This window comes from Mesocricetus auratus, unplaced genomic scaffold (assembly GCF_017639785.1).
Source record: "Mesocricetus auratus isolate SY011 unplaced genomic scaffold, BCM_Maur_2.0 Super-Scaffold_100007, whole genome shotgun sequence".
NCBI classification, from domain to species: Eukaryota; Metazoa; Chordata; class Mammalia; order Rodentia; family Cricetidae; genus Mesocricetus; species Mesocricetus auratus.
Genome location: NW_024429191.1, coordinates 26,350,042 through 26,373,129, shown reverse-complemented (window position 1 = coordinate 26,373,129; position 23,088 = coordinate 26,350,042). Strand labels below are relative to the sequence as shown.

At 40.8% G+C, this 23,088-nt stretch overlaps 1 protein-coding gene across 1 annotated transcript; it reads left to right on the top strand.

The window, feature by feature from the left end:
• Positions 1 to 1,044: 1,044 nt before the first annotated feature.
• On the top strand, positions 1,045 to 21,882 carry LOC110341213 (T-cell immunoglobulin and mucin domain-containing protein 2). Its single transcript, XM_040747972.1, has 6 exons — positions 1,045 to 1,093; positions 3,781 to 4,113; positions 11,699 to 11,953; positions 13,789 to 13,838; positions 17,670 to 17,781; positions 21,546 to 21,882. The coding sequence occupies exons 1-6, from the start codon at positions 1,045 to 1,047 to the stop codon at positions 21,551 to 21,553; spliced, it is 807 nt and encodes a 268-aa protein (XP_040603906.1). The 3' UTR covers positions 21,554 to 21,882.
• The last annotated feature ends 1,206 nt before the right edge of the window (positions 21,883 to 23,088 follow it).

The following is a 23,088-nucleotide window of genomic DNA, read 5'->3' as shown; positions in this document are numbered from 1 at the left end:
CTTGGTTTGAGACAGGGTTTCTCGATAAAACAGCCACCACTATCCTGTTTAATAAATACGATGTTTAAGATGTTCATTAAAATCACTTTCTGGCCACCAGTTTGCCACATTTTCTGGTCTACTCTAAGACTGTTAGTGTATTAATGCAGAACTGTAGTCCTGAAAAATGCTGATCTCATGGGGGCTTCATGAAAACCATTACTATCACAAAGACAGGTAACAGGGCACACTGTCCTCTCTGAGAGGAAGTGATGGAATCCTCTGACCAGAAATGGAGTTAATGACTTACTAGACAGACTTACTCATGCTTTTATGGTTTACCAATTAAGAAACAAATGTCGAAATCCAGATACTGGAATCTGAAGACAGGTAACATCATAAATGGCTGAAAATATCGGCCCTAGGGTTTCTGAACAGATTAGGTGCCTGTAAGTAAATAGCCCATTGATTGCCTCCTTCACAGCAGATTCTCAAAAATCTCAGCAAACATTAATTCTATATTACCTAGGAGGAAATCTAGGTATGGAGGGGCTCTGGGAATGGAAGGTTTTTATTTGTACCCTGTGCTTTTCTGGTTGTCTCTAGATAACTCCCAGGAAGATGTGATCTCAGCCACTGTGTGTGGAAGTATGAGAGATGCTTCGTATTCTCTCTGACTCCATTTTGTTGGTGGTTTTGTTTCGGTTGTTTTCAGTACCTAAGCAGTGTGGATTTGAGCAGAAGCAGCTCGGTGTCCCCTGGGAGACAAGTGTGTCTTTGCCTTTAGAAGGAGGCTGGTCTTTGCTTAGAGGTCTACCAAGAGACCATGCTCATGTCTCTGCCTTCAGTTTTCTCTGTTTTCTGCCTTATTTATGTCATGACCAGAAGTGAGATTGATGACTATATATGGGGAAGAGACAGAGTAAGAAGACAGTGTTTGGAGGATATGGGTCCCTGACAGAGAGGCCTGTGTGATTCATAGTCAGAATGAAGAATTGCCCCATACAGTGTGTTGAGAGCCACAGCCAACCAGAGTGTCTTCTCATTGTCCTTCAGGTCAACACCATGATGCATGCTCAAGTCTTCATTTCAGGCTTCATATTATTTCTCCCAGGTAAGTGAGTCGATGAACTGGGGAATGCTGAGAATTTAAAGTTGGGAAAAGTGATGAGCATCCTTGAGACTTTTTAGTTATGTAGTGAGCAGAGAATCAGGATAAATTGTAGCTCCAAAGAAACTTCTTAACATGTATGAATTTCAAAATGCATGGGTAAAATCTTGATCCCTAGAATATGTCAGGCAAAAGGTAAGAACACTTGCATTCATTCTCGTGATGGACAAGCAAGGGTGAGTACACATGCATGGATCCTTTGGACAGGTAAGTATGATTGCATGTGCATGCATGTTATAGTCAAAGGTTATTTAAAAGTTAAGTCAGTCTTCATTTCATTTCTATGAATATTTTTCCTTCTTAAAACCACTTTCAATTGCTTAACTTAAAATACATTCTAAGTCAAAGCATTCTATTAAAGGGAGAAAGAGGGAGCACCATAATTGCCTTTGAAACATGGTCTAAGTTAGTCCAGGCTGGCCTCAAACTCCATAGGTTGTTGAGGAACACCTCAAACTTGGGATCATCCTGCCTCTAGCCCCAAAAGAGCTGAGATAACTGATTAGAAATAAAATATACTTCTATGATTTAATTAAAATACCATGTATTTGGTCGGGCGGTGGTGGCACACGCCTTTTATCCCAGCACTCGGGAGGTAGAGGCAGGCAGATCTCTGTGAGTTTGAGGCCGGGCTGGACGGACAGCCTCCAAAACATTACAGAGAAACCCTGTCTCAAAAAACAAAACAAAAAAAACAACAACATGTATTTTATTTTATTTTATTTGTGATCCTAAAGGTACTTTCTTGTACTATAGTATTTTCCTTTCTCTTTTCTGTTTTTGTTTGTTTGTTTTGTTTTGTTTTTCAAGACAGGGTTTGTCTGTGGATTTGGAGGCTGTCCTGGAACTAGCTCTTGTAGGCCAGGCTGGTCTTGAACTCACAGAGATCCACCTGCCATTGCCCCCTGAGTGCTGGGACTAAAGGTGTGTGCCACCAACGCCCAGAGATCTTCTATTCTTTGTCATTGACCAACTAGGATATTGCAGGGCAGGGCTGTAGAGACAGCTCACCAATAGGATGCAAATGCACCGACAACATTGAGATGAGAACAGAGCCCGTGTTCCTAAGGACATACTTTATAAATGACAGCTGTCAGGTCCTCAGACGTCTAAGCTTCTCTGTGAAACTGAGGGGTTGTGAGGGACTAGGACTGCTCTCACTTTGCAGAGCGGGCTGCCCTCAAACTCACAGAGATCTGCCTGCCTCTGCCTCCTGAGTGCTGGATTTAAAGATGTGTGCCACCACAGCTCGACTGTACAATAGTATGTTAAGATGTGTTATATTTGTTTATGCTGTAGAATATTTTTTAACAGTGCAAAGGTGTGTTACAGTCTTTTTGTTGCTGTTGTTGCATTCTTTTGTGTTGCATTTGTTTAACCCTGTGAAGCTGTGCTACTTTAACTATTAACACCTGATTGGCCTAATAATGAGCTGAACAACCAATAGCAAGGCAGGGGAAAGGAAAGACAAGGCTGGCTGGCAGGGAGAGAGAATGAATAGAAGGAAAGAGAGAAAAAAGAGGAGCAAGAGAACAGAGAGGAGAATGATAGGGCCAGTCACCCAGCCACACTCAGCTGCAGAGTAAGAGTGAAAGATACACAGAATCAAGAAAAGGAAAAAACCCAGAGGCAAAAGGTAGATGGGCTAATTTAAGTTAAGGAAATCTGGCTAGAAACAAGCCAAGCTAAGGCTGGGCCTTCATAAGTAAGTCCCTGATTTACTTGGGAACTGGGTGTCAGGCCCCAAAGAGCAAAAGAGCTGAAAGAGTAAGGAAAGGACCAACAACAATGTTTGGCTAAATCCAGTAATGTGTTTCCTAGGAATAAACGGGCTCATTGTATACAATTATGGCTGTGCTTTCTCTGATCATATCCCAAACTCACAGCCTAGGCCTGCATATAGGTAACTAGTTAGGGAGTATCACAGTTCATTTTTTGTGCCTTTGTTTGTTTCTGGTGCTTGGATACAACACAGGGCCTGGCATGGCCTAGTCCAGCACTGTATCATTAAGCTTTGTCCGTTAAAGGCCACTGTGGAAGCTGTAGATATTAGGAATTTTATTCCATCTACCCAAAAGTATTATATTTAATTACAATAGTTTTTAAATTACACCATTAATTTATTGGTTGGATATTTTTGGATTACATGTCTTACTTTGTAAATGGGTCTTGCTCAAGTTCTGGAATGTCATCAACTTATAAAAGGGACTTTGATTAGTGTGTGTGTGTGTGTGTGTGTGTGTGTGTGTGTGTGTGTGTGTGTGTTTAAGGGTACTCTAAAGTTCAGAATAAGCCTTAGTCCCTCCTGATGGTTTTCTACAACACTTTCTACAGACACACACAGATACAAACACACACAGACACACACACACACACACATAAAAACACAGATACAGACACAAACACACAGAGATACAAAAACACACACACCCAGAAACTCCAGTAATATAGAAGGGGTAGCGCTGTATACAGCTCATGGATAAGCACTTGCCTCACTTTCCTAACACCCTAAATTAGGTTCACTAGACTACCCCCCAATGATTTTGTAAAAAAATAACTAAAAACAATTTTTTGAAAAATTTAGAGTATTAATTCTCCACTTCTCCACCCCCCCCCATTTTATATCACAGGTGTCGTGGATTCTGATGTAGTAGTGAAGGCAATGGTGGGTGACCCTGTCACACTACCATGTAATTACTCAACAAATCTTGGAATCAGTAACACTTGCTGGGGCCTTGGCGAATGTCAATTTTATTATTGTGCAAGAACACTTATCTGGACCAATGGATATCGAGTCACCTATCAGAGGAGCAGCAGATACCAGCTACAGGGGCCTATTTCAGAAGGAAATGTGTCCTTGACAATACAGAATGCTGTTCAGAGTGACAGTGGTCCCTATTGTTGTATAGTTGAAATCCCTGGATCTTTCAGTTTTGTGACCTATTCTCTGGAAGTTAAGCCAGGTAAACTTTGTTTCCTTTGTTATTTCTTGCAAGTAAACTGAGTCCTCTGTTTGCTAATATTTTCTGATTTCCTCTCAGAAGGAAACTGAAGGTTGTTATAAATATGTTTGTGTATAGATGGAGAGTTCCACTCCTTGTCTACCCTGACTTGGGCTTTTGGAATAGGTCTCACATCATGTCACACAGTTTGTTGCTTGAACAATGGAAATGTCCTCATAGAATTGTGTTCCCTCCACCACCTGTTCACTTGTCACTCTGCAGTGTGGTCACATGAGCAGTGGTTAGTCCATAGTCAGTCTGCAGTGTGGTCACATGAGCAGCTAGTCCATTGTCACTCTGAAGTGTGGTTACAAAAGCAGTGGTTAGTCCATAATCACTGTGCAGTGTGATCTCATGATCACCATTAGTTAGTCCATGAATGATGCTGACACACAATTCCCTACAATGAGCTTTTTTAGAATGAGAAGGCCGAGATCAGACCTCCAGGTGGGAGGGAGAGCTTTAGCAAGAAACAATACAATCTATGAGGTTCATCCCTTGATGGGGTATGAAGAGGATTCCAGGGAAGGGGGGGTCTATTCTTATAACCTGGACAGGAGATTCATTAACAGCAGGAATGGGGGGGTAGAGAGTTCTGCTCTGACAGGAATGGCAGGGCAGACAGAGGACTGTCCTCAGAGGGCAGCGTGCACAATAATCTTCTCAGCATTGCTATGATTCTACATGAGAGAGTCCTTGATGAGTTGGGTCCAAATCATGATGGGAGGGATATGGATGAGCCGTGCAAACACTGCTGGTGTGTAGAGTTTTATTTGGGGAAGGGAATGGGAAAGAAGGAGTGAGGGGAGGATAAAAGAGAGTGCAGGGCAGTCTTGTGGGAAGAGACAGGAGAGAGAGAAAGAGGGGGAGAGGAATTCACTGAGAGGCAGAGAGACATGGAAGGGAGAGAAGAAGAGGGAGAACAGGGAGAGCAAGTGGGATCCTCCACATTTAAATTAAGGGGCACAGTGCATGTACACAGATTACACAGCAAGATATGCCAGTGTGCTGGGCAGGCATGTGAGTGGATACTAACATTCCTCCTGTTTTTGATTATTAAAAAAAAGGTAAGGAGTTAGGTGTGGCAGGTTAGGGCAAAGATGGTGGAAAGTTGTCCAGACTGCTTCCTGCTGATCTGGGGATACTGGAATTTTGGAAACCTGAGAACTGAGGAGCAGGCCACATCCTAGAGTAGCTGGTTGCCTCACCAATTTTCAGGCTCTATAGAACTATCCAGTGTCTCTTAGGCCTGGTGATGTGCCAGCCACGCAGATATCAAGGTTAAGTTTAGGGAGTTAGGCCCTGGTAAGTGAGGGAGGGAATGTCAAGATCAGGGGAAAGGTGGGGAAGCTTTAGTTGCTTGGGTCCTGGTAACTGAGGGATAGGTGCATCTCACCTGTTTGAGGTGAATCCAAGTTGACTTCCTGGAATTACAAGAATTCCTTGAGATTGTGAAAAGTTAAGGTTTAGAGATGGTTTTAGACATCCTAGTGCTCGCATCATTTGTAACCTATACTGAGATTCACATTGTAGAACCCGGCAGTATACTCATGCCAGAAATGATTCTGGTTGAGAGCGTTGACACTCTTGTGTCTGGAAAACTGAGAAATGTTTTTAGCACAATGAAAAGTACCCTTTAAGTCTATAGTTAGAGGGAATTTAAAATCCTGGTCTTGTAGCCAAGATCATATTGTGATAGTATGGTGTTTAGTACTCTACCAGATCTGGATCAATATTTATCAGAATTTCATCCATGACTGTTAAGACTATGAACTTTTGGAGTCCTAATAAAACAGTAGCATAATGAGAGATAAAGATCCAGGAACATGCTTCATCAGCATTTAAGCTTGTTTAAATCCTCAGACACCATAATTTGAATTTACGCAACTTAAGTCACTTTCTTAGACCTTGAAATATTCTTAGATCCTCACCTCTTAAGCTTCCTAGCTTAAAACACCTTTTATCTAATTTACCAGGAGGTATAGGTGGCTGACCACTGAGAGCTGTCACTGTAAAGCAAGGTCTTTAAACGAAGGAATGGTAAAAGTTACACTAAATGCTTTGTGAGTTTTCTTCTCTTGAGTGTGGTAGCAAGACGAATTGTGTCTAGACTTGGTATTGGCTCTAGGAGAGTGAGGCCGGTGACCTGAATTTTACAGGGAACTGTGAAGGCAGCTGAAGCCTTGGTTGTTGCTGTTACGCTGGCCTGAAGTGATACTTATAATGTATTAAAAGATTTCCTGAGGATTCAGAACAGCAAGATCAGCCTCAAGCTCTGAGATCAGGCAGTGTTGATACACTCCTTTAATCCCAGAAGCCAGAAGCTAGGATATGGTAATACACACCTTTAATCCTAGGACTTGGGATTAAGAAATAGATGCATCTCTTCGAGCCTAAGGCCACCTAGGGATACACAAGTTTGAAACAGTCTAAAAGAATAACAGATCGCATGCCTTTAATCCCAGCATTAGTGGGGTATAAAAGATGGAAGCAGGGTCTTCAATAGTGAGTATGAAGCATTCAGTCTCCAGCCACCCTGAGGAGAGGCAGTGGTGTGAAGCTTGGTGAAGAGCAGGTGCATGGCTCAGCCATTCAGTCAGAGGTAGAGCAAAGAAGCCAGTGGCCAAAGTTTTGTTTTTCTGATGTTCAACTTGAAGTCTGAACAACAAACTTTTATTTACTTTTGTTACTTTGGACAAACTTACAGTGTCAGAGTTCTGGGAAGGATAAACTTTACCTGAGTTAATGATTAAAAATGACAGAGACATGTTGGCTGCCTTCCCTGGGGTCCTCCATGGACATTTTGCTTAGGTAACGAGGCTATCAATTCCCTAGTGTACTGTTTTGTCCAGGGTCTTAAGAAGGTCTTTTCAGCAGTTGAGGCGAAAGGCAGGTTGGCTCCGTGGCTGGTGCTGCCACTTTTGAAGCCAGTTCCAGGTGGAGGTTCTTCTGTGCCCATCCATCTTCTTTGAGGAAATTGGGGTGCTTCCAGGACCTGGCACTTCTCTCTATTACAAAAAGCTTTTAAAGTAAACATTTTAAATGCCATATTTTGCAGATCGCTGAGCATTTGAGGACTGTCTGTCTATTAGGTATATCTCAGTAGACATTTCATTTCTAGTTGTTTGCTTTAAGCTTGACTCTGAAAACTTATAGGGGACTAGGTAAGGCTTATACCTGTAATCAATTACATCAATATCTAGCATGACCACCATTAAAGAGCTTGATCATTTATAAGATGACTCTGGTATTCCTCAGCAGTCTACAATAGGTTAGCAGCTTCCATAAGACTAGGACTTTACATTCCTGTCAGGTTAGCCCTAAAAATAATGATTTTTGAATTGAAGCTCTTTTAGTATTAAAATAAGAACCAAAAGATAGCCATTCATGGAATAGTAACAGAACAAGTTTGTACAATCTGAGACTGTCACCTGAGAAGGTAAGGAAAAGTGATAAGGGAAAGAAAGATACCAGCGACAAATGGGAGAAAGGGAGCTTATGAGTTGGGCTGTGTCCCATGAGCAGGGACTAAGGGAGCACAGAGGCCAGCACTACCCTTGACAGGTCACGTGGGCATGTACCCAAATACCCAACTCAATATTTTGCCACTTATTTAAATTCTTGGTGTTGAACATTTGGCGAAGACCTAAATACTTCCATGTAAATCTCTAAGTTACCTTTTGTTAATCTGAATAGATTTTTTTCTTTTTTCTTTTTTTATTTCGAGATAGTGTTTCTCTGTGTAGCATTGACTATTCTGGGACTCACTCGGCTGGCCTCCTACTCAGAGACCCACCTGTATCTGCCTCCCAAGTGCTGTGATGAAAGGCATGTGCCACCACCACCTGGACTAAATAGATCTTTATAACCTTAAATATTTAATCACCATATAGAGCATATTTCAATTTATTTTACCTTTTAGTTTAGTTTTGCTTCTTTTTGAGACAGGGTTTCTCTGTAACTTTGGAGGTTGTCCTGGAACTAGCTCTTGTAGACCAGGCTGGCCTGGAACTCACAGAGATCCGCCTGCCTCAGCCTCCTGAGTGCTGGGGTTAAAGGCATGCGTCACCACCGCCCGGCTGTAGAATATATTTTAAAGCAGACTTGAATCACATATATAGTTTGTTGTAACAAATCTAAACATGTATTTTACTGTCATACAATATTTTGTAGCAATGCAATCCAAAATATTTGAGACTTGCTACTTTCTTAGTCTAGAAGATACAATGAACAGAGAGCTCATTGGATCTTAAAAATTAAAGGGGAAAACCAGTGGACGCTGAGCAAAATGCAAACCCCAAATCTAGACATATTGCATTTTCTTCCTCTTTCTTTCTTTCTTTCTTTCTTTCTTTCTTTCTTTCTTTCTTTCTTTCCTTCTTTCCTTCTTCCTTCCTTCCTTTCTATTTTGTTTTTGTTTTCTTTCTAGACAGGGTTTCTCTGTGTAGCTTTGGCTGTCCTGGAACTTGATCTGTAGAAAAGGCTGACCTTGAATTTACAGAGACCCACCTACCTCTGTCTCCAGAGTGCTGGGATTAAAGGAGTGTTCCACCACCACTTGGCTTTACATTCTCTTTATTAATATAAGGGTATCTTTGCATTGACTAAAAGAGTTCGCTCATGAGAATTTCCTGACTTCTGGTGCTGTTTCTAATCCTTTCACTAAAGGGTATACATGGACAACAGAAATCAATACTAGAAAGAATCTGTCTATATTTTTAAATTAAGATTATTTTTCTGTAATCTCTCAGCTTCTAGACTTTGTTATTCATTCATCCACTCATCATTTTTATGTTTAAATTGATTTTTAAAGCTGTATTATTATTCTGTGGCTATGTGTGAATGATGTGTATGCAGTAGGTATACATACCATGATTAATTTACCAGAGTGCAAACTTGTAGGGTTGGTACTTACTTTATATATTTATATGAAGGTAAGTCAGCTGTTCAGTCTTCCAAGTCAAGTGCCTCTACCCACTGAACCATTATTCTGGTTTCCTGTTTATTGACTGATTTATTGATTTTTGAGACTAGGCCTTGCTTTGTAAATCAGGCTGACCTGTAACTTCTTGACCATGCCTTAACTTCCTAAGTTTGGGCTTGCAGGAATGTGCAAACACACCTTGTTAGGGTGAGGTCCATTCTGATGTGTCAAGGAGCTGCCTTGCAAAACTATGGCTGGGAGGCAGTTTAGGGAAGTCAGAAGAAGATGGTCATAGAGTATGCAAAGAATGATGTATAGAGACAGATTTCGGGAGGAGACATAAGGTTCCCCGTGCCTCTCACAGGTGTAAAATGGTATTATTTACCTGACTGAATTTGAATAACTGTGGATTCCACATGAGAATAAACCTTACACACACACACACACACACACACACACACACCCATACACACAGACATTCACACAGACACACACACACACATGAGAGGGGGGAGGGAGAGGAAGAGGGAGAGAGAGAGAGAGAGAGAGAGAGAGAGAGAGAGAGAGAGAGAGAGAGAGAGAGAGAGAGAGAGAGAGAGAGAGAGATTATTTTTTAAAAGCCTCTTAGGGGATGTGTAGAAATTTGTCAAGCATGCCTATAGCCTTCTCTTCTGTCCCTAGAACTGCAAACACACTAATCAAGTAAAGCCTGTGGTGTAGCTTGGGAAGGCACTTGTCTAGCACACATTCCTGCCTAAAACACTGGGGTTAGATTTCTGGCACCAGCATGAGGATAGGCATGGCATCATAGCATAAAATACCCAATTTCATTTCATTAATTGAAGGTTTTAGGAAGCTTAGAAATTTGTTAACAGGTCAGTGCTTACAGAGTGATTCTATAAGTGATCCAACAACTCTGTTTCATTTCTAACAACCAAGTCTATATTTTCTGCTGGTTTAAACACATCATCTATTTTGAACTTTCCCATCTACCTGGAAAAATACGTCCCCACAGCAAGATAAGCAAAAGTCTGAGCTGTTGATTCTTTCTGGATTTTTTTGTCATAGTGATCTTTTCACTGGATTGTTCCCATGCTTTTCTCTCACCTCAGACATTTCTGCTCTCCAGGGAGCTTTTGTACTGTGTTAAGGCCTCTGTTCACACTTTAGACTGGTCAGCAAATTAACCAGGCCAGGTTATAAACATAACCACTCACTGGTGTGAATAGTTTTATTGCATCACAGCCACACCCATCTTTGCTATGTTGTCAGAAGTGATTTTCAAACTGACATGGGTGCTTGCTCCTGATTTTTTGTTCCTGAACACAAGGCACTTAACTATCTGACCCTCTATAGGAAAGGGGGCTTGAGGGCCAGTGAGATGGCTCAGTGGGGAAAGGTACCCACAGCTAAGCTTGATGACCAGAGTTCAGTTTCTGGGCCCACATGGAGGAAGCAGAGAACAGACCCCTGACAGCCACTTTGGGACATCACGCTAATAAATGAATAAATACACGCATAGAATTTAAGGGGGGGAAATTCTATATCTGCTGCTTCTCTACACATCGTAGAAACACTACTGTTTTTTCTTTATTTCGAGGTAAACACACACTGCATGAAGGGATTATACTATATCTCACATAAAGAAGGGGTTTCAAAGCAATTTTTCCTTATTGCTGAGATTTTATTTTATAGTTACCACATGTAAAATTGAGGGAGATAACTTACAGGGGTTATGTCTGCTGACACTGAGAGTATGAGTCCTGACTTAGGTCCTATCTAGGAACATAGCATACTAAGACCATCGGTATGTGCTTGGGTGCTTACAGACCTTTGGATGCTGTTTATTTGTGAACTGTAGTTTGAACCTGCCTAAAATACTAACTCTTCAGAGTTTCAAAATCTAAAACTTTTAAGCATGGATTTAGTAAAACTCATGGAAAATTCACGAATTATCACATCCAGAATGATCAAGTACCTAAATTACAGACATAATAATGCTACACAAACCATTTTTATACTTGAGGATCATTTATAAGACAATATCTATATGCAAATATTCTGAATTGTTAAGAAAGATATAATTCTGAAACCAAACATTTTTGCATAAGGGGTATTCACCTTGTCTTTCTTAGAGAGGAAGGAACCATAAAAGACAATGTCCACTCTTTACCCAAATGTACAAATCCCATTTGTGTTGGGCTGGTGTGGGATCTGTATGCTAAGACACATGGCTATATGGTGTGTCCTCTTGTGACTGACTGTAGTGAACATTAAGGTCCTGGAAACTTTGGGTTAAGTCAGCAGCCAGTGAGGGCATTCACAGGTTCACACACACTCCCAGTATCACAGATGCTTAGAGATCTGAGGACCTGACAGCTGCCATTTATACTGTCCTTAGGAACATGGGCTCTGTTCTCATCTCCATGTCATCAGTGCAGCTGCCTCCTATTGGTGAGCTGTCCCCACAGCCCTGCCCTGCCCTGTAGTAGTTGTTCAGTGACAAGGAGAGAAGTTCAATCGAGGTACCTCTCTGGGGACAGCCTCTCACTGGTGCTACAACAGAAGCTCTTGTCCCTTCTTGTTTACTCATCCTTGTTTCATCTTGATTTCCAAATCCAGAAATTCCAACAAGCCCTCCAAAAAATTCCACAGATACAACAAGACCCACAACAGGAAGACCCACAACAGGAAGACCCATAACAGGAAAACCCATAACGGGAAAACTCACAACAGGAAGACCCACGACTACAATAAAGCCCACAACTAAAGTGAATCCCACGACTGTGTCAGCAAGACCCACACATGGACCATCATCACCCAGAGTCTCCACCTCGATTCTTACAACAACAGTACATATGCAAACTTACACATCAGGTAAATCCCAATGTAGCTCAGGACCCAGAGTCCCTCTATCAGTGGCTATAGAACATACAGACACTAAGTCAAGTCAGAGTATATATGGGTGAAGAGTTCTTAGCTGGGTCCCAACAACAGCTTCACAAGGACTGTTATTTTCCAGTCTTAAGATACATTTGCCTTCTTCAGTGTAAGAACTTAAAGATATTGATGCACCATCTCTCAATATCAGATTCCCAGGGTATTCACTACTAATGAGACTTATGTAGATCATTGGCTATGATAGTTGAGCATGGGAGGCGTCTGGATCAGCTTGGTATGAGTTTCTGGTGAGAAATTAAAGATTGACTAAGAACTACGATTAGGGTAGGGACATCCATGACCCTTTCCATCATTCTGAAATTGGTCCATGCAGCTGAGGCCATAGTTCAGTGAAGCTAACATTTAGCGTTTACTGAGCACTAGGCAGCATGCTTCATGCTTTATGATAGAGTTCAATTCTCAGACAATTATGTCCTATATAGCTGTGATCTGTTCCTATTTTATAGTGACAGGAACTGACAGAGTCAGAAAGTTCATGTTGGAGTTATTAAGAGTTATTAAGACAGAAAGTGGCTCAGTCTCTGTCCATGTTCCCTTGAGTTGAAAGCTGGTTCTTCTGACTCCAGGGTCAGAACACCTGCCCTGAGCACCATGTGGAGAGGGTTTGTATTGTTCCCACATCCTCACTGGAAAGGCATCATGACAACACATTTTAAAGAGACAATGGATGCCCTGTAAAGGTTTACTTTAAGAATATTTTAAATTATTTATGTAGTGTGACTATTATGTAGTGTAAAACACACAACAAGACCCACAACAACACACACATCAAATTCAGAGACTTTAGGAAGTGATTTGGCATGCTCATGCTTTTGAGTGAGGCCTTGTAGTTCATACATCAAATTACCTACAGGAAAAATTAATATTAATGGGTAGTACCTTGACTTACACATTGGAGAAGCATGTCATCCTGAAGGCAAATTTAGGTCCAAACCTTCGCCATGTAGGAATGAAAAGATAGCTGTTACAGGGACTCTCAAAGCTTCCTAAAACTTGTCCATCCCCTGGGTAGAAGTGGATTGTGATGACAAAAGAGTCCACAAAGCTACTTTTCTTGTTGGGGTAATCTGATGGGTGATATTTATTTCTTTTGCCTTTCCATGACCTTTTGGTAATTTCAAGCAGGAGGACCCTGAAGGAGTAGGCTGCACACCAAGTATGCAGAGTCCTCTAGGTTATAACTAGGGTTGTCAAGCATAGGATTTGGGAGAAAAAATGTTTTGATTCAGGTAGTTTCACATACTGAAGAAATGCAAGGATCTCTCAGGATTAACAGAATTTTTCAATACTTAGTTTCAGCCTGCTTCAGGAGATGGGCTCATGGACTGAGGACCTGTAGTATTCCCCATCATTGCATGGGCACTGTGTGTGCTTTTCCAGCTGAGATGTCTGTCATTTGCTAAACTTGGAAACATGGAGTCATGTGATGTCTGCTGCTTCATCTGTAAAATGCAGTGAAGTGCTCCTTGTCAGGACTTCACAACCTTTATATATGTCTGATATCAGTGGAAAGGGGATTCTGTGTTTCATTCATAGATGATAAAGTGAAAAAATAGATTCCATGTTATAAAATAGGCATTTCTAATATACTTTGAATATCTAAATGTTCAAAACTTGCTGTTTAGTGAGTCCTCCGCCTTACTAAATCCCACCCTAACATGGTATGACACATTGACTCTGTGGGTGACTATTACAGATGTAGAAATAATATATAAATTTTTGTGTTTATAATTTTTCCTCCTGTTGAGCAGATTGGAATAACACTGTAATATCATTGAACAACTCTTGGAATAATTACACTGTAAGTATATTCCTCCCCAACCACCCATGCTCGCTCCGATATCTTCTAGGAAACAGTTTGTAGCTAAAGGTGTTCGTAAAATTAGTTCACAAGTATTTGCATTAAAATAAGAGTCAGATATAATGGTATCTTCCTCATTCTCAGGACTCAGGAAGTTAATAAAAAATGTCACAAGTCTGAGGCCAGCCTGGATGAACATTAGGCAATGTGAACTATATAGTAACATCCTGTCTCAAAAACTGTAAATTAGTAAATTGTAAAGGGAAGCCTTCCCTTGCCAGCAGCTTTGGTTTATCCCCCGCCAGTCGCCTGGGCTCTGCCGTGCTGTAGTCCCTAAATAACACACAAGACGCGGTATTAATTATGAAGCTGTTGACCTTGCTTGTTTCTTCCTGGCTAGCTCTGACTTAAGTATTTACCCCATAATTGTCAATCTAAGTATTTCTCTTACCGGAGAAATTTCAGGGCTTCCTATCCCATGGCGGTTACATCTTGACTTCCTGTGTTTCTCCTACCCAGAGTCCTCCTCAACTCCTAGTCCCACCTATCTTGCTTCCCTATTGATCAACAGTCCTTTATTGACATATATACAGGACTTCCTCAACATCTCCTCTTTTCTGTTTAAACAAAAAGAAAGGTCTTAACTTTAACATAGCCAAATTATATATAACAGAACAGTTATCAAGTAAGAACACAGTTACAATATTTTGTCTATCAACATTCATCAAGATTTAAAGAAAATATCATCTATCCCATTTTGTAAGTCCAAAGTCCTATATGTAGCTTATCTTTTATCATAACTAAGGAAAACTATAACTATCTGCCTTCAACTCTATCAAAGACCACAGAAGAATAATATATAAATACTAGAATTGACAGAGACATCTTACTGTCTGGACAGTCACCTGAAGTTCCTCTATAATGTTGGGGCATCCATCTTCAGCCCATAGGCCACAGTGTGTCTGGAAGACTTCTCAGCAAAGCAGGAAATTTCAAACTGTCCATCTGCATCAGCAGTCTGTCAATCATTTTTCTGTGTCCTGCAGAAAGTCTCATAGACTCTTCCATGAAGCAGGAACCCTAAAGGACTGTTTGAGTTCAGCAGTCACTTTCCTGTGGGTCCTGCATATCCAGATTATACAGCAACAGTTAAGCAGTCTAGGTAAGAGCAGTTTCTTGCCCAAATGGCTAATCTTGCCATGTTGAAAGCAAACTCCATAACGAGTTTCTTCGATGCCCATCTTCCTCTCAGACGTAATTGGTGATGCCAGGAGCAGACATTTCTCATTGTCAAGAAAAACCCTAAACCGTTTTAAATGCCATTTTCTGAAGGTCTTTGAAAGGTTTGAAGACTGTCTATCTCAAATATATCTCTGTATATCTAGGAAACCTAACCAACCTAACTATAAGTTCTGACTATTATAAGTAACTATCTATAGTCTGTATTCAATTATGCATTATTTTTTAAAAGATCAGTATAAGCACAATACTTAATCAAGAGGAGAAGTATACATGTCACAAAATTGACCTTGAATTTGTATCAATAAATGAAAAACCATACCAATACAAAGTACTCATTTCCATATCATAATCCTCTTTTTCCTTTAAAAAGAGATTGGTTGTGATCATTAACCAATTATAAACAATCCCATTTAAATGAAAACAAATATTTATAAACAAGATGGCAATTAGGACGTCGCTCGTTCCAAACTGCTTCATGCTGGAAAGGGGCGCTGTTCATACCATGGGGATCATGACAAAACTCAGGAACCTGTATAAGTCCTTAGTTTTAGGGTCTGTAAGGCTGCATCATCTTAGCTGTTTCAGTTGTTGGATCACTTGGTCCACTGCTTCCGGGCGGGGGTCTTGGTTCATCAAACCACAGAAGCCTGGAAGGAATCCTCAGATTTTCATTTTCTGTAGAAACATAAACAAAAATTCCTTTCCCAAGTAACATATCCTTATACTTAAATTTTGAAGTCAAGACATTTTCAAAAGATATAAGTTGAAGTTCAGCAGCATTTATAATCAAGTGTACTTTAGCAGCTGTTCCTTCCTGAGCAATCAAAAAACTGAAAAACACAATAGCATACAGTATCCGGACTCTCTGTGAATTTTCCATCTTTACATGGCTTATTTATTTATCTATTATTACTTTATTTCTTTTACTTTTATTTCTTTATTTATTTCTCTGAGACAGGGTTTCTCTGGAAATCTGCCTGCCTCTGCCACTACAGCAAATCCTACCAGCCTGTGCCACCACAGCCGGCTTCGCTATTTATTTACCACTATGCCGTTTCTTTTTCTCTCTCAATCTTACGTATACTTTTAAACACACTGTAAACATTTAGAGATTTTTCTTCATCCAAGTCTGACTTTACTGTAAATCTTTACGTTTTTCTGGCCACATGTCTTATCTGTTAAAACCACGGCTGTTTAATCTGCAGTTTTTCCAAGATGGCGGGCATAAGTGTGACTTCAGCTTACCGCTTCAGTCCATGCTGACATCTAGCAAAAGCTACCGGCTCAGAGATGTGGTCACTACCATTTCCATTTGTCATTTGTACATACACACCTTTTAATTGTTAGCAGAGCCTCTTAAAGAACCTTGCTGGTTATTTTTTTTAATGCTAAGTCAGGAAGACTCCCTTAAGCGAGCCGTGTGAGTCTTTGCTTGTCGCTAGCAAAACAGAGCCCACCTGAGAAAAATGCTGCTATCAAAAATCCATGCTTTTCTCCATTCTTTTGTTTCTAAAATTCCCTTAAATCTTTTGTAGTTCTATGTGAAAATTCATCATCCCACTCCTGGTCACCATTATGTAATGAGAAGCCTTCCAGCCAGCCTGGTTCAAGAGCCGCATCAGTCCCAAATAACACACAGGAGGCTGTATTAATTATGAAGCTGTTGGCCTTGTTTGTTTCTTACTGGCTAGCTCTGACTTAAGTATTTACCCCATAATTGTTAATCTAAGTATTTCTCTTACCGGAGAAATTTCAGGGCTTCCTACCCGATGGCGGTTACATCTTGACTTCCTGTGTTTCTCCTACCCAGAGTCCTCCTCGACTCCTAGTCCCACCTATCTTGCTTCCCTATTGGCCAACAGTGCTTTATTGACATATATACAGGACTTCCTCAACAGTAAATATATAAAAATAAATTAAGAATTTGACGTTGATGCTGGAGAGAGGGCTCAGAAGTTAAAGACTCTGGCATCTCTTCCAGACATCTTGAGTTTAATCCCCAGCAACCATATAGTGGCTTACAACCATCTAAAATAAGATCAGGTGCCCTTTTCTGGTGTGGAGGCAAGCATGCAGGTAGAACACTACATGTAACAAATAAATAAAATCTTTAAAAAAAAAGGAGTTTGACGTTTACAAAAGACATTTGAATTCAAGATGTTCATTTACATTCTCATTGGCCAATCTCTGTAGAGCACACTGGTGATATTTTGTTTCACACACACAAAACACCACAGAAGGTGATTAAGCAGACAAAAATCACAAATATGATGCATGAGCCCATATTAAGTATGTGGTTAGATTTTTGACTGAGGTAGCTGCCCAAGCAGTCAGCACAACTAACACAGAACAGGTTTCCAACATGGTCAAAGACACTGATCTCCATTGTCTTGGAGTTCCACTGCCTTTACCACCTCAGATCCTTGCATCTTCCTGCATATCCCAGACTAGCCACAGGCCGGTAACGATGAAGCTCTAGTCCTAGAGTCTAGGTTAATGTCAAGCATGTGTTTTCTGTTCCTCTCACTTAGTGCATCTTGTGTTTACTGCTGTTTATTTATTGCCACTGTTGTTTTATTGTTTGCTTAGAAATCCATCCCTTCACTGAATCCACCCGAGAAAATGATTAAGGACTTCTCTCTTGGCACCCCCATTGCTGCACTGATGCTACTGCTGTTTGTGGGTGCCTTGGCTCTAATGGGTAAGTAATTTCTCATAACTGTTCCCCAAACAATGAGACCCAGGGTTCTCTGACTGCCTTTAAGCAAGTTCACATGCCACATGGGCTTTTAGTTGACATGCCTTCCCTATCTCCAGATCCAAGTCACACATGGTAAGCCATCTAATCCCCACAGGATGTGTTAGGATCCACACAACTCTGTGGCTGGTTTCTAGTATTTGATGAGTTTTCTGCTCAGTGATCTTACACCATTGCTACTACGTCTGCAAATATTCCTAATCTGTAAATCTCAAGGAGCTTAAATACTGCTGGAGATATTCAACTGAAACCATTTATTTATTTACTTATTTGTTTGTTTGTTTTTTCATTTCACATCCAGACCCTGATTCCAGTTTCCCCTCCCTCATATCTTCGATTCCCTTTCCCTGCTGCCCATCTGCCAACCCTCCTCCCAGCCCAATCTACACTTCCTCTGTTTCTGTTCAGAAAGCCAGGCTTCCTATGAATATCAACTAAGTACAGCATACCACTTTTTGTGCCTTCATTTTGTTTTGCTTTTAGTTTGGGTTTTTGTTTTTTGCTGTGTGATCATGTAGTCTGGGCTGGCGTTGCACTTGCTAGGTAGATGAGGATGACTTTCCTCAGGATCCTCCTTCTTCTAACATCCAGTTGCTGGGCTCACAGGAATAGGCTGCAGTGCTTGACAACACTGGTTTCCTAACCATGTCCTTTGTCTTTAAGCTGTTTCCATTAAATGGGAAACATTCCATTTTCCATGAAAAATTAAATACTATGACTCAAGAGATTTTTGGATAGGGTTGACATTTTTAGGTCACTATAAGACCTCTGATGTGTTCTCTCCTTTCCTACACTTGGGTTCTCACTTGTTTCCCAGGATCATGCTGTTGAATATTCTGGGATGTATTTAGTAGAAGATGTAAATTGGGCATTGGTGGAAAACCACCTGACAAATGCTGGAAACCACAATTTGTGGGTGATTCCCAGTGCTACAGGGTTCTTCATGAATTGTACAACTGTACACAGGTTTTTCCTATATGTAGTGCATTCCCTGTGTAAGAACTTCGGTCATAGACTTTAAAAAACATAGGAATGAGCCATTACTGATCTGTTTTATGTGACTGAACATAAAATGGGGAATAATGATATGCCTGTCTCTTGTCTCTGATGACACAAGGCTTTAGTCCTGGCACTTGGGAGACAGAAACAGGAGGATCTCTGAGTTTGAGGCCAATCTTGTCTACATTGGGATTTCCAGGCTAGCCAAAGCTAACCAATGAAATTCTATCTTGAAACACTTAAAAAATCAAGAATATCCCTGTCAAACTTCAGGATGTTTCTTTCTGGTTATTTAGGACTTGTGTATCTGGAAAGATTACTTAAGCTGGCTCTAGTGTCATTTGCTTATTATATCAGCATTCCAAGTCTGTGGTTAGCTTGGGTACATACTAGATGGTGTCTAAAAGGGAGAATTACTAAAATACCACTAGTGTGCTCTGTTCTTTAGTTCAAAGTTGTTCATTCTCAAGGACTTGTTCTCTGGCAGCCCATTAAAAAGTTCTAGCCTTTTGTTTGTCTCAGTAAACAATAATTTACCAATGCCATTCTAGAAAATTAGGCCATGTTGATGGAAATAGCAGACAATGAATGGAAAGAAGATCTTTTCTCCATAGTACAGGAAGGAGTTACCAAAAGTTACTGGTGATGCTTCCATCATAAACAGAAACTATATCAGTTTTTAAATTATTTTTTTATTTAGGTTAGAAACAATCTTGTTTTACATGTCAATCCCAGCTCCCTCTCCCTCCCCGCCTCCTTCGCCCTCCCCACCAGGTCCCCCAGCCCCCCACCCAACCTCCACTCCGATCCCCAAGGAAGGTGAGACACTCCATGATGGATCTCCATTAACTGTTATTTCATCCAGGGCAGGGCCTAGGCCCTCCTCCAAGAGTCCCGGCTGAGAAAGCCTCCCATATTTTGGTATGGGCACTCAAAGTCTATTTGTATGTCAGGGATAAATACTACACAAGGCCCCGTAGATTACCTAGACCTCCTCACTGTCACCAACATTCAGGGGATCTGGGTCAGTCCCATGCTTTCCACACAGTCATCAATCTGGAGTCCAAAAGCTCCCCCTTGTTCAGGTCAACTGAGAAACTATCCTTGATTAGGAGAAAATGAGCGATTGTGATGACATATTCAGTTTTCCTTTCAATTTCTCCCACCTCTTCCCTCCCCAATTTAGGCTGCATCCTTATGAAAAAGAAGTCAGGGTCTATGAGGTAAACTGGCATGGGTTTGTGTTCATTCTTTTTTAACTAACAGTCTTTAGAGTATCTCTCTATGCTCTTTTTCTTATAAATCATTCTTTACTAATTGATTCATCAATTGGTTGGTTGATTTGAAACAGGGTCTTATAAATCATTCTTTACTAATTGATTCATCAATTGCCTGGTTGATTTGAAACAGGGTTCACTATGTGGTGCAGACTGGCTGGATCCTGCTATGTAAACTAAGCCAGGCTGAACTCACAATCCTCTCGCCTCAGACTCTTTCACTCTGGGATAACAGGTGTGTTCACAATGCTTGACCCCATTCAGTAAAAAATAAAGATTAATGAGTCCCTTTCTTGTTACCCTCACCTCTCAGAGATGCATTCTGCATTCTGTATTTCTCTGCATTCAGGGTAGGACAGGAACAGAAGCCCCTTGGGTCCTAATCTCTTACAGGTATACACTGAGCTCTAAGTTTGGTTCCTGAAGCTGATATTGAAGGAGTTGCCCTGACCCACTCTTGTTTCACCCAGTGTTTTCTTTCATCGAGTACTTATTCTATTAAGAATTAATGAATTAAATCACAGAGCACATAAGCTAGTAGAAATGTCCTTTGAGGAACTTTTAGGGAAGTATGCTGGGGATGACAGGGTTAGGTGGTGGGCTGTTTCAGGAAGCCCCCAGAGAGCAGAAGATTTAGAGGAAGATGACTTCTGTGGTGCGTGGAATGTCACAGAACTGTGGTATAACCAGTGACTCCACACCAGTCCACTTCATTCACTACACTAGCCTTGCAGGCGCCTCAGTTTACTGTACTTGGGGAGCTCTGTTAGTCTCCCCAGTGTAAGTCCCCTGTACCTCCTCTTGCCTAGTGGTTACAACTATCTAGTCTTCTTAATTTGTCTAAAGATTGGCTGTACACAGGGCCATTTATTTCAATCAAAATCAATGTCCTTTTGGCTGCTATCTCTAGACTCACCTATGTAATAATAGGGGTATCACTCAGATCACCAGGCACTCCTAAGTCTTTCTAAAGTGGCACAGTGAAAAATAAATACATGAATATCCAGTTCCTAACCCAGTCCTAAATGCACACCCTGATTAAATATCTCAGATTTCTGTCTCTACATCTCACACTTCTGTGTTTTATTATATTAGTGTCTTGAAGGACTCCAATATGAACTGCTTTTTAAAAAATTAATAATTCTCATTTAGTCTGATGCTGTTAATAAAAACAAACAAACAAAGCAACAAAATAACTTTTCTAAGACTTAACCAAGGTCTGTATGGAACCCTAGGGGCCTGTGTGGTGCTGAATGGAGCTCCTGGAGTCCCAAGGACACATTATGAATGAAAGTTCTGTTCAGATCTGAAAGGTGATCTTTTGTTCATTCTTCACCCTCTCTCTCTCTCTCTCTCTCTCTCTCTCTCTCTCTCTCTCTCTCTCTCTCTCTCTCTCTCTCTCTTTCTCTTTCTCTCTCTCTCTCTCTGCAGGTTGGTAGCAGTTGGGGACCTTGAGGTGAAGACAATGTCTATATAATTGAATAGAGCCCTTTCCCTACAGCATGAGTGCCAGTCAGTGGCTCTCTGAGAGAACTTCTGCCTGTGATTAAAAAGACAGCAACAGGATTGGACAGCGCAAACAACCTTTACAGATCCAGGATTATTTTCTGTGTCTACTCATCCAGCAGTGGTGGAGAGGGTGACCTCCAGTACCATCCTATTTCTTACCTCACCACTGACTCAGTCTCTCCACTCAGTGCAGTGCATTCTCTCAAACATGAACATCTTAGAATGCTGTGTGTCCTTTATGTCAATAAAGTCGTTGTTAATACAGTAAATAGACTCCTGCTTTGGTTATTGAAACCATTAAGAGAATAGGATTGAAATGTTAAAAAAAAAGAGTGACGATGGGCGCGAAGGGCATCCTGAATTTGAAATACTTCTCAAACATTTCATGTTTTATCTATTTAATGTAATTTGAAATGTTACTATCCCTTCCCTCCCCAAGGGGTACAACCATGGAAACAAGCAGGTGTTAGTTTCCCTCATAGATAAAAACAAGGGAGTCTAATGTCACTATTAAAATCGGTCATGCTTTCTCATAGCTCTGGAAATGTGACACATTATTATATGGCTAATCTTAGAATAAGGATGGGTGTTTCAAGTCAGGAGTGGTTTCCATGGTGAGTATGGCAGAGGCCCACATTAGGGGAAGAAAATAGTAAACCAAGGGATTGAGGTCCTTAGTGCTTGCTATTTCCCCTGCAGTCTGACTTGAGGCTCAGTGTTCCTATACTCACCTGCTGGGCTCTGAATTAGGTGCTAGAAGGAGACAATGCAGAAATGAAGGGGAAAGGAGGGAGCAGGACACAGGCTCTGCCTGAGAGAAGTCCTAGTCCAGGTGTGACAGAGTTTGGAAATATCACTGGTTCATTCAGAGTCTAAATGTATAATTGTCTCCAGATCATATTTATATTTAAATTTATTTCAGAAGGACAAAGCATTTTCAAAGTGGATCAGTTTGTCACAATCAATGAAATATTGATTTTACTAAGAGTTAACAAAGCCTGTTGTGTTGGTATCTTCATTGACATTTGGTTGTTGAAAAAAAGTGTTACAAGAGGCTAATAATTTCCATTTCAGTGTCAGTAAACCCTGACTCCAGTTAGAAACCCTCAGCTCACAGGAGAGCAGGGTGCTGGATCTCAGTCCACATTCCACTGCTGATCTACAGAGTTCTAGGAATTGAGTGTGAGTCTGATTGAGGGTTTCTTGGGGAAGGTCAGATAGTAGGAGATTGCGTTCTTCACTTGTCTGATCTAAAAAATGTTTGTATTTCAAAAGTGTTTTCTGTTTCTTAAATTTGCAACAATTTCACAAAAAGTAGTGATTTAGTAATGATTACCAAGATTTATAGCTTTTCTAGAAAGATTTGTCAAGACAGTTCTACATTGGCGAGGCCACCAGATGGGGCCAGCCACTCCTGCACTATCCTGACCTCTTTTTGAATCCCACCTGGTGATTGCAAGGCTCT